The sequence below is a fragment of the Lichenostomus cassidix genome, chromosome 21 (assembly GCF_008360975.1).
Source record: "Lichenostomus cassidix isolate B80296 chromosome 21, HeHo_3.0, whole genome shotgun sequence".
NCBI lineage: Eukaryota > Metazoa > Chordata > Aves > Passeriformes > Meliphagidae > Lichenostomus > Lichenostomus cassidix.
The window spans coordinates 5,802,216-5,814,378 of NC_139501.1; the positions used below are offsets into that span (position 1 = coordinate 5,802,216).

The 12,163-nt window shown below is 49.1% G+C and overlaps 1 protein-coding gene across 3 annotated transcripts in view; it reads left to right on the forward strand.

Moving 5' to 3' along the window:
- Positions 1-849: 849 nt before the first annotated feature.
- SPEN (spen family transcriptional repressor) overlaps positions 850-12,163 on the forward strand; it is a 66,769-nt gene continuing 55,455 nt past the window's right edge. For 2 of the 3 annotated variants that reach the window (XM_085079888.1, XM_085079889.1), the window contains exon 1: positions 850-1,280. In XM_085079888.1, coding sequence (XP_084936014.1) covers positions 1,198-1,280 — 83 coding nt within the window. In that variant the 5' untranslated portion in view covers positions 850-1,197. The remainder of the gene's footprint in view (positions 1,281-12,163) is intronic. The other variant, XM_085079887.1, reaches the window with a different exon arrangement.

Below are 12,163 nucleotides of genomic sequence, written 5' to 3' on the forward strand. Positions count from 1 at the left end.
TTGCTGTGACCTTTGGAGCCATTGCAGACACCAGAGCCACTGGCAGTGCGGGACGCCTTGCTGCCATCACCTCAATTAATTTTTTACTTGTCTGCCCGGTGGCCATGGGCTGGGTGTGGGCTCACCTAGGGATGAAGGTAGCTTGTGCCTCAGGATTTCGCAATCCTTATGGGATTTGGGGGAGCTGTAGGTTTGGGGGTCAGCAGGGACCACTGGCTGGGTGAAGCCCCTTTGAGCTGTGCCAGCAGGACCTTGCCCTTGCAGTCCAACCCGTTCTCTCACAGCCCCCTATTCCAACTCCCCCAGCCCAGCATAAGTCTCACAGCCCCCATCACGACTCTCATAGCTCCCATTACAATTTTCAAAGCCCCCCATAATAATTCTCAGAGCCCCCCAATACGACTCTCAGAATCCCCCCGTATGTCTCACATAAAACCCCTCGTTGTGTCTGTCTCCGTCTCACAGTCCCGATTCCTTCATCCCCCCGTTTCCCACATCCCCCACCCCAGTTCTCACAGCCCCCCAGTACGTTTCTCACAATCCCGATTCCCACATTCCCCATCCCGATTCTCTCACCCCCCCGTTTCTCACACCCCCATTGGCCCCTCCCGCCCGGCGCACGCGCAGTCCCGCCCCGACCCCCCCGCGCGGGGCGTTGCGAGCTCTCGCCCCGCCCCCTCCGCCAGCCCCGCGGCGCGCGCCCCGGGGCGCAGTGCGCCTGCGCGGGGGCCCCCGTGTGGCGCTGCGCGAGGCGCGGGCAAGGGAAGGGAAAAGGGAAGGGGAGGGGGGGAGAGCGAGCGAGCGAGCGCGGCCGGGCCGGCGGAGCAGCGGGAGCGCGAGGGGGGAGGAGGAGGCGGCGGCGGCGGGGGCGCCGCGCTGCCGCTGCCGGAGGAGGAGCAGGAGGAGGCAGCGGGAGCGAGCGAGCGGGCGGCGCGGCGGGGGGAGCCGGCGAGGAAGCGCAGCCGCGGCGGAGAGCGAGCCCGGCGCCCGGCAGCCGGCCCGGCGGGCAAGGGGCCCCCCCGGCGGGGATGGTGCGGTCCGGCGGCCGGTGGCGCTGAGGGCGGCCGGGCCCCGCGGCGGAAGGGGCGGAGGGCGAGGCGGAGGCGGCCGGCGAGCGGCGGCCGGCGGCGCGGCGCGGGGGCAGGCGGCGGCCGGGAGCCGGGGCACGGGCGGCGGGCTCGCCCCGCGCCGCGCAGCATGGTCCGGGAAACCAGGCACCTCTGGGTGGGCAACCTGCCGGAGAACGTGCGCGAGGAGAAGATCATCGAGCACTTCAAGCGGTGAGTGGGGAGCGGCGAGGGGGCCCGTCCTGCCCGACCCGCGGTGTGGGGAAAAACGAGGGGAAAAACGTGGGAAAGGGGGGGAGGTGTGCGCGGGGACGGCGGTTCCCGTGGAGAGGAGGAGGAAAACAGCGCTGTAAATAACCCGCGCCATGGCGGGAGCGGCGGCGCGGCCGGAGCGGGGAAATACAAAAATGGCTAAAAATGGACCCGAAACGACGGAGCAGCAGCGAGTGGGGCTCGGCGGTCGCCACGGAGCGGATCCCATGCCGAGGATGTCGGGAGGCAGCGCAGAGCCTGGCTGGCTTGTTTTCCTTTTTTTTTAGGTTTTTTTTGGCAATTTTTTCAATGCTCGGACGTTTTTCTGTTGATTTTCGCCCATTTCACTGCGTTTCCCTCCCACCTGGAGCCGTGGAGGATGCTGCGTGTCCCCCCGAGGTGCAGCGAGCGGTGGGAACCGAAGCGCCTGCAGCTGCGAAAACGTGACTCTGGGGGAAAAAAAAAAAAAATCACACAAACCCACGGAGAAAACACGGGATCCTGCACGCGGGAAGCGCTCTGGACTCCTTTATCATGCTGGGTTGTTTTTTCCTTCTTTTTTTTTTTTTTTTCTTTTTGGTTGTTGCATAGGTTAATCCCGCTCATAAGGAAGTAGTAGCTGTTTGCATGGTTGTGGTTTTTTTCCTCCTCCCTTCGTCTTTCCCTGCGAGGAGGAGGAGGAGGAAGAGGCTTCTCCCCCGCCGCCTCAGCATCACCTTTTTCCTGTGGAAATGTTCTCAAGTCGATGCACCCCACGCTGGAAGCTGATTTTTAGGGAGAAAAAGAGTAACAAGCCCTGCTCAGCTCATGGCCCCTTCAGGCGCTTTGCTTTAATCCCACCACCAGCAGAAAAAAAATGGATTTTGAAGCTTCCTTTAATCTTCCTGTGCTGGAAAAATGACGGAGCGTCCTTAATAATGAGTCACCATGGGAAAAATAGATGTGGTGACACCGAGGGGTAAAAAGAAAGGTCCCAGCGCCTCTTCCCTGGTTTCTGGTCGTCTGTTGTGGAAGGACTGGGGGTCTCACATCCCCCTCCATCCTCCTGGCCTGAGCTGCTGCAGCAGCCAAACCCCATCTCCGCATCCTCACCGCTCTGAAATTGCCTGTCTTAATCAAGCTTCAACTTTTTTTACCTTTATTAGCCCCCTAAGCCCAGAATTTGCTGCTTAGTCCGTGCCAATGCGCAGGATGGTGGATGTGTATCCAGGGTGGTTTGTCGTGTCCCTCTGTCCAGGTTACGTGACTCAGTGTTGTACAAACCCGGGTTTTGGGGGGAAAAAACGCGCTCTAGGGTTATTTGGTTAATTCCAGCCATAACTAGCTAAGGGAATAGGCGCTCCACAGTGGAAATCTGACATTCCTGGGTTTTATTTTGTCCAGTCCTCCTCCTTTTCTACGATGTATTAGAGCAGGGAAAAAGTTGCTATGGTACTGTTGCTTGGAGATGGATGGGAAAAATGGCAGGCACTGAATTAATTACCTTTTTTTGGTAGTTTCTACCTCGTCAAGTTGCGATCGGAGGTTTGCAAAGAGGTTTGTAGCCGGGCATTTCTCCCTGTTTTTCCAAAGTGATTTTTGCCCGGGATTTGTTTGTTTGGGTGAGGCTGGTCTCACGCCACTAAACACAGTTAAAACACGCTTCAGCCCTTTGGCTGCAGGTACTAAAGCAGGTGGAGGGGATGACACGCCGCCTCCGAATGCTGTGGGGCTGTAACCACTGGAATATTTGTGGCTAGCAAAGGGGTGAGGGGGTGAGCGTGGAGCCGGGTTCGAGGCTCGATGTGTAGGTGCTGTAGGTGGACAATGGAGCAAGGCTTCCTTTGTATGCCCGTGCTTGCCTGGGGGAAGGGACACGCGCTGCACAAGGATCGCACGGCATGGTGGGTTTATCCAGAGGGAAGGAAAGGGCTGCTCTGCCGTGGAGGTGCGATGGGGAAGGCTTCCTCCTTGGAAACGGCGCTTTAGTTGGGAGAGAAAGTGTTTTCGGATGGAGCGGGGCTTGGCAGAGCCCAGTTCCCACCCATCCCCCAGCCTGGGAATAGGGCGAAGCGCGTGCGGGAGGCTGAGCCATGGGAGCAGGGCGAGATTTGGGGGAAATAGCGCCTAAAATCTCAACTGGGCTGCGAGCGGGAGTCGCCTTACCTCCAGAGCCTCTGTGCAACTCACCGGAGTGTTTGTTTTTCCACCGTGCTTGGGAAATACTGTCCTTCCCAGATGGAAGCCTGTTCGAAGGGCTGTTTCACAGTCCCTGCTGGGGGCGAGTTTGAGAAACAACCATCTTGTTTCCAAAGAGGCAAGAATTCAGGGAAAACTCCTAAAACTTACAACCCAGCAGCAGGAGTATAAAGGGTTTGCTGCTTCTCCTCCCCCCTTCATTTAACCACTGACTATGGGAACCTTGCTTGCCTTAGCAGGTCCACAAGGAATTCTTTTCAGGGATGAATTAAGAATTTTGAAGAAATTAAATGTTTTTATTCTTTCCCCCAAATGCTCCTGGTTGGTTTGTTTAGTTTAGTTAGGTGAATGGAAATAACTCTCCCTACTATGAATTCTTCTTTCAAATTAGAGAATATTGAAGCTGGTCTTAAGAAGCATTGGCTTACATGAGCAGTGCTATTTTTTTTCCTTAGAAGCCCTTTTTAAAATTTTATTTCCTTGATATTAAAGGGGGTTGCAAAGGAGAGATTTTCTATGCATTTAAATGCGTTGAAATTGTTTTTGTCTTTCAATTTTTTACACAAATATTCTGTTTTTAAAAGCTAATGCTCTATATTTCCTCTCAACTGAGCTATTAGGGCACCCTGAAATAGAAAAGCAACCAGTGCCAGAATTGGCGATTGGGAAGTAGCAAATCTGTGTTAGGATCTGGGAGACGTGAGCTCGGGGCAGTGGTGGGAGCAATGGTTTGGGCTCACCTAATTTATGCTGGAAAAAAACCTGTCGTTCACCATCACTGAAACAGATGCTTGGTAGCTCGCAGAACAAGGCGACTAAATATAGTAACATTTTTACCCAGCACAAGTGCTGCCCTTCCATATTTTTTTTCCTCCTTGTGTTTTCTTCCAGTTATCTGAAAGAATATGGCTTTGTCTGTTTATTGGTGTTTTAAAGGGCAAAGAGGAGTAAAAGCCTCTTAATGATGGACCATGTGACTGTCGTGTGCAATCTCCTGTGCTGGGGGAGAATTAAGACATTCACAGTGGCAACCAAGTCCAGGAGAAACCCTGGATTTCAGGAAACAAATGCGCTCCTTGAAAATCAACAGAAATACATTGCAGATCAGGGCAGTCTTGGAGAAGATAGCTTTTAAGGATTTTTTTGGGGTGGGAAATAGGCTTTGTGTGGCTTCGGCATGTTCCAGTGTCTGTCTCGCAGAAGATGCTTTGGATACCTCCTGTAGAAGTGGTTGGCATTTTAAACACAACTGCAGAAAACCTGCCATGACAGCAAGTGCCTGTTTGTTTCCAGTAATTCCTAGAGAATATTTGGTCAGTTTGCAAGGAAATGTTTTGTCTTGATGGTTGGATTGTGAATTCAGCCTGGGAGGGTGGAATGTGTGCCTCCTGCTCTGTGTCACTGCTGTGGATCGAGGTGGTGTAGGGGAATTTTGGTGGCTCTGGTGCAGGCTGTGACTTGGGGAGAGCGGTGGCGGCCACTGCTGGTGTGGAACACTTGGAGGAAAAACTTCCCACGTCAGACACCAGCAGGTCTTGCAGTGCCTTTCCATGGAACTGGCTTGAGTTGGAAGGAATGGTGTTCCTGGTTTTGTAGTAAAGCTCTTAAGTATGTTCCCTGGCTTTTTTTGGTGATCATTGATTAATAAGTCCTTGGATATCACTTGGGATGCAAACACAGGGGTGATTATTCCAACTCAGCTCAGCCTGTACAAATCTCCATCTAGGTGTATTTTTATTGCTGGAAAATACAGAAGTAAGGCCACAGAAGGGACTGTTGCTGTTTCGTCTCTCGATCTGTGTCACTTTAGGTATTTTCACAGATGAGGTACTGCTTTTTCCAGCTCAGAGCTTTGCAGAAGGGGGAGGGTACAGTTTATGCCTGTGCTTTACTGGAGTGATGTCTATAATAATGGGCAGCATCAGAACTTGTTTGTGCTGGTTTTACAAACGCTTCCAGTAATGTAATCCAAAGACCATGGGAGGATGTTTGGCTAGGAGACTGGGGCAGGGGGATTAAAATACTTGCCCAGAATCGGAACAGGAGGAAAACTGTGGAATGCATGAGGCAAGTTCTGCATCCTTGAGTCTCGGTTGGTTTCAGTGAAAGTCAGCCTTGTGCAGGGTGTAGGTTTGTCAGTTGGGTGGCTCATTGGGGTGATGGTGGTGCTGGTTCTAGTGGTGGTGTTCCATTAGATTAATAAATCTGTTGCCAGTACCGATCCACAAGTACCCCAAAGCAGCACAGGCATCACCTCCGTGGCATCAGTTACACAGTGGTGTCTGTCTGCAGTTGCCTCCTGGTTCCCCCCGGCCAAGTCACGGCGGGTGGCTCCTATGCAGGCTGATATCTGTGGCTGCTCTGGATTCTGCTCTTTGCCTGCACTTGAGGTGGCAGCTGGTTGACGCCACACTGGCCGAGAAAATGGCTGAGTAATTATTTCAAAGAAACTTAATGAAAAGCCACGAAGAGTATAGATTTGGACTAAGCTTCTATTAAGTGGTTTAATATGCTGGCTGAGCTGTGGTAGAAAGATAAGTTGATGTCACTTGGTCACAAAAATTCTGTCATTTGCTGAGCCTGGCTGGCATTGTTTCTTCTCTGAAGTTTCTTCAAAGGTCCAGGCTATGTTTAGTTGTGATTATTTGTGATTTGATGTGAGCAGCTTCTGTTGTTGCTGAGCCGCTCAAGAGCAATGTTGGCTTTTGGTATTTCTTGCCCTTACTGTAAACTCCTTTGGTACAACAATAAAATAATCCCTGCAGAGTACAAGAAAACAGATTCATATGCTGAGAACTTACCAGTCTAGCAAGGCATACAAAGCCACTAAGTCCATTCATCAGGTCAGAACAGGAGATGAATAAAGGCTTAAGTTCACTTCGTGATAGCCTTGTTGACTGGTTTTTTATTCCTCCCTTCTTTTCATAGGCCAGAAAGTCATGCCAAGTTCCCTGGCAAGTGACCTTATTGACATCTTAAGGTGTGTCCAAAATTAGGTCCTTGCCTTCGCTGAGGGTGAAGAGGCGCTTGCTGGCTTTCCATAAAAAAGGAAGTAAATATCCAAATGACTAGAAGGCAGGTTGCAGATGTTGGATTAGGCAGTGAGTCAGGGTGGACCTGGGGTTCCTCAGGAGCTTTGTTTTTGTGAGCTGATGTGTCACAACTGCAGCTTTTCTTGCTGTTGTGGTGGTTTCACACTGCTGTTGGGTTGTGAGGAAGAGGAGGAGATGCCCTTTTGCATCTGAAGAGGCACCTGAGAAATAACAAACATCAAAACAGTTTTCTGAGGACATTTGGGAAGGGGTAGAACTGAGGGTCACCCCTCCCAGCTGCTTTTAGGCTGCGGAAGGTTTTGGGAGAGTGCTGGGTGTGAGTTGTGGAGCTGCCAGTGGGTTGGATATGCTCTGGATTTGTAGCTACCAAAAATAAGAACCAGTGAGATATTTCACTTGTGTTTTTTATTAAGTTCATTGAACTTGCTGAGGTCTGAGAACGCCCTGAAGACTGCAAGGACAAACATTCCTAAACAATGAACTGAGGAACAAACTGGAAAAATGATTGCTCTCCATAATAAGATTCTGAGTTTAGCTGCATCTTCGGCATGCTGATTTAGGAATCTCGTGGGAGGAACAGGAGCCTGAGGATGGAAATTCACAGTGTACAACCAGCCTCTCTGCTTTCCTTTGCTCAAGTCTTTGTGGTGTTTTGAAGACTGCTTGGACAGTTAATGAAAATCAGACAGAAGTTGTTCTTTTCATCACCCAGGCTACAAGTCAGCAGTGTTTCCCACCTGGTGATTGTACACACACACTCATTTTGAGGTTTCACTTTTCTGTCTGAAGAGTAATGGCAGCTTAGATCTCCTGAAACCCATCCCCATCACTGTTCTGCAGCAATGCATTCAGGGTGGTGAAGATTCCTGGATCATGAATAAAACACAGCAACTGCTTTGGTTTGTGCATTTCCATAGTTATTGTTTAACCTGCTGATGCTCTGTAATCATCCCTTGCAATCTGTAAAATCCTGCAGTGTGAAGATAACATCTTCCAGTAAAAGAATAAACACTGTTCCAGGCTTTTCATAAATATACCAGATAAATCCCAGAGCTTGCTGCAATCTGGTCTGTCAGCAGGAAAGATTGAAGGCAACACCTCTGAATTTGGTGGAAACAACATCCTTCCTGGGATGGATTTTTTGGAAGTGTGTTCTGTAGCCATTGCGCGTGGCTGGCTCTGGACTAGGGTTTGTGTGTCTTTGTCTTTGCGAGGTCCAGACCTTTGTGGTGACTTGGGTGAGAAGGAGCAGAGCTCAGATGTGAAATGAACATAATTTTTCCACTCAGACAAACTGATCGTGGGAGGAGAGCAGCAGTCTGTCGCAACAACCATGTTCTGGTTAAAGGCTCGGACATTTTTAAGAACAAAAGGGAGCTTTTTTGCTTCCTTTCTCTTCCCCTTTTTAATTAGGCTCAGCAACTTAAAACTGAAAGTACTTTTTTTGTATAAGCACACTTAGATCTGGAGCATGAGCTTCCGCATCTGATCAGAATGCCCTGAAAGTGCTCTCATCTCTCCACTGAAAAGCCAGAGAAGTCCAAATGTCTCTGGAAGGAGGGCTGTCTGTTGGATACTGCTGGTGAGATAGTTCTGACCTGGATGTGTGTTCCTCTTGGATGTCCTTCTGTCCAAACGGAAGAGCTTCCTTGTCTTTTATCATTCCCAGTGCAGTAGGAAATGAAAGCTGTGTTCTGGCCAAGTTCCTGTCACGAAGGTGGTCAGGTACCCAGGCAGAGCTGGATTTGAAACTATCTTTTAGCTCAACAAAAAGAATGGCCAGATTGTAAATTACTTTATTTAAGCAAATAGTGAATTACCTACAGTTTTTCTCCAGAAACAAAACTGAACTGGTTGTGTTTGCTGTCCATGGGATTCATTGAGAGTAACTTGGTGTCCCTGTCACAGCTTCCCCTGACTGTCTTTGGTGAGGTGTTCACCGTTTCCGCACAGCACAAAGCTACGCGCTGTGGTTCATCTGCTGGGTGAATACCTCCCGTCCCCATTAACAGTGATGGCTGCCAAAGAAGTCACAGAGACTCATTTAAATGTCCCTCTTTAAGCTCTCTGTGGCAGCTGTGGGTGACCTGTAATAGTTAATAGGGCAAAATAAGAAAAATAAATTGCCAAGTTGTATGCTTAAAGAAGTCGTCTTTGGAGGGGATAGAAGTCTTCCGGCCTCATTAGCATCCTAACTGTGAGGGGAATAAAAGCTCAGGGTGGATGAGTATCTCCCTTGTATACGTAATCAACATCTGATTTAATTTCACGGGTTCTGTGAGATGCTGCTCTTAAGAAGGCAGCTGGATACGCATCCAGACAGCCAATGGCCAGCACAGTCATCGCCTTGTAATCAAAGTCTCAGTAAACCTTTGGTCTTCTTCTTAACTGTGAAACAACTTACTGGAAGAATTAGTAGCAGAGAAGCTTTGCCACATTTAAAAAATAAAAGTGGCTTAAAGATTGATGTTGTAGATGATAACACTGGTTGTGGGTACGGGGAGATACACCATTTTTTGGCAGCAGTTGAGCTCAGGAAGCATCTCTTCCTCTACATCCTTTCAGAGTTTACAGTCCCTGGGTTGGCTGCAGTTCATGCTTTTGCCTAGCTTGTGTTAGTCTGATTTTTCAACGTAAAGGTGAAGCTGATTACTGAAACAGCATAAAATGAGGGAGCAGCTTTCCCAGCAGTTGTGTTGGTGTATCTGGTTGTGTGGTGTATCCTTGAACCCCAGGAGGAGCCCTCTTGGTCTGGTAGTATGTGTTCACCTCCAGATACAGCTCTGCTCAAGTCTTTGGTGTGGTGAGGCCTCCTTTAAGTCAGCTCATAAAGCCAAGGTGTGAAACCTCACCTGTTGTTGCAATGATACTAGGTTTCCAGCTCAGCTTTGCAAAGCCTCGACTTTGAGTTGCACCAAAAGAAAAGCCATTAAGCTCTGGCTGGTTCAGGAGCTCCTCTCTGGAAAGTCCCAGGCTCTCTTGCCTGTGGAGAAAGTGCCTGGAGCGCAGGTAGTCACTGCAGACAAAACACACCCGAGTGTGTGCCAGGCTCTTGCCAGGCGCTTGTCAGTGGGGAATATTATTTTCCTTGGGCTGACACCTGGCTCACACCAAGGACTATGCTGCCAGTTGGTTTAGTCACAGGGACAAGCACTTTCTCCAGGGCGATGGAAGCGGTGAGTCACGAAGCAATGAAATAACATTTGCACATCTGTGTTTGGTGACTGACTGGCTGGTGTGGCAGAGCGGGAGTGGCTGGACTGGCTGGGAACTGGCTGGTTTTCCTCCCTGGTGTCAAGATCATAACCTCTTAGCATTGGTGAGATTTTGCAGTTGGGGATTTGACTGAGAGTCCTTGGATCCATGGCTGATTACTATCAGAAATTAATTTCAAGTTGTTGAACCTGTGGACTAAGCTGAAGCTGGTCACTTGTTCAAACTGAGTTGATGTTCGAGGGGGAAGAGCAGTTTGATCACTTGAGGTGGTCTCAGAGGCCACAGACAGACAAACTTTTTTCTTCTTCCAAAGTACCATGTTCTGGAAAACATACAAAAACCTTGGAGAAGAGGTTGTAAGTGTCTGTAACTGGAGAAGTCTGAACCTGTGAGGACCAAGACTTCCAAGGCTTTAAGATGATCCACATTTCAAGTGCTCTGCAGCATGGCAGGGAGACCATAATGTTGTGACTCTGCATTTTCCTCCATCTGCTGCCGAATACATGCAAAGCAGAGCTTGGAGAAGCAAAACTGAGATGGGGAATTACCCTTTCATGTAAGAATGAAAAAAACTTGATTAATCAAGAGATTTCCCTACAGTTGCGATGCAGTGCGTTCTTAACATCAAATCCAAACAAATCCTAAAATCAGTCACGCAAAAGCACAGGCTTGAGCAATTCCCCTGCAGAAGGTGTTGAACGTAGCCTATCACCACCAGTGTTTTTGAAGCAAATCTGCAGATTATGCTTTAAGCTGGAAGAAAAAGAATGCCCTGGAGATGGAATTCACCGGCTCTGTGTCTAGCGTGTAGGAACGTGACAGAGCGCATCTGTGTAGGTTGGGGATAAAGAATCACAGCTCGTCGTGCTTGAGACAACACAGCTGAACATGCAGAGTTCCTACATATTTCTGTAACCTTTCCATGCTTCTACAAACAGTGATATTTACTCTGATCTGCTTGGAGAGCAAGATTGAGGTATTCTTGCCATGTGTATATATATCTTCTATAATCAATTTTGAACCTATTTGCCAGTTTTAGCTAAACCTGAGAGTGAAGGGGATATTCAGTCTCAGAGACACGACGTTCCTTTGAGTTTTGTGAAAACGAACGGTTTTAATAGAGGAGAGAGACCTGATTAGTGGCCCCATGGAGAGAAAAGCTGCAGCGAGAGCACAGCCCTTATTAGACATTAAAGAATCCACATGGGAGAGAGGTGTTCCTGACCGTGGGAAAAGCTGCAGTGGGAACTGGTGGTTATTGGACGCCGGAGAATTCGACCTCAAGACATGCATCCGTAAGAAATGAGTCTTCATTAGTTTTGCTCACAAAGCCACTTTGATTTTTTTTTTTTTTTTTAATAATCTATATACCAATAAGCTATGGGTGCTTCCACGCTTTTCCTTAATTGTTTCAAAGAAACAACTAGGAAAAGTTCCTTAGTAAGAGCCTGCCTCTGTTCTGGCTGGCTGAGATGGCCGTGCCTCATCCAGTTACCCTGGCAGCTGTAAGTGGGTGATGTTGTGTCGAGCCCTTCGCTCCAGCACGGTTGAGCTCTGGCTGGGCTGATGCAATGCTGGGTTCTCCTGACGCTGCCGGCAGCGGAACTGCTGACTGGGGTGAGGAGGATATTAAGTGTAGCCCAGTGAGATGTTGCATGGAGCGCCGAGAGGCATTTTTATTCATCCAGCTTCATGTAATCCCCATGTCCAAAGCATAGATTCAGCTCCCCCGCCCTCGTCTTCGCCCAGGTTTAAAAGGTTGCTAGGACTCCTCCAGGCTGTTCCCTGTCGTGGGGGTCTTGCAGTGGAACTGGTCAGTATTTTAAGGAATGGATGCAGCTATATTCACATGTGACCTGATGCATGCTGGCTGCAACAGCTGATCTGTGGTAGAACTGGTTATCATGGGGGTTGCAGAAAAATTTCCTGGTGTGTTGACTATTGGACGAAATCATTGCTACCGACAGTGGCAACTATAAAAAACCAGTTTTAAATACTCTGTTTCTTCCCTCCCTGGTACATAATAATTCCGTTTGTATATTAATACTTCGGCAGTATCCAAAAGGTCACTTTGCAATAAAGACATAAATAAAATGTCTTAATTAGGAATCACTCCTACTTGGGGTCTTAAAATGGAGCATTTGGCTGAGCTGTAAAGCAAGAGGCGAGCACTTGTTCCAGCACGGAGTTATCTCCGGACTATCTGATCTGTCGAGCGTGTTGCTCCTAAATACCAGAGGTATCAGGAGTATCGGTGAATGTGCCTGTGCTAGCTTTTTAATTTCCTACTTTGTCATCTCGTAGGGAGGGATTACGAGTGCAGACAAAGCCCTGGCTGTTTTCCGTGCGTGGCAGGAACACGTGCTGTATCTCATTAACAAAACCCCCGTTTGTAGT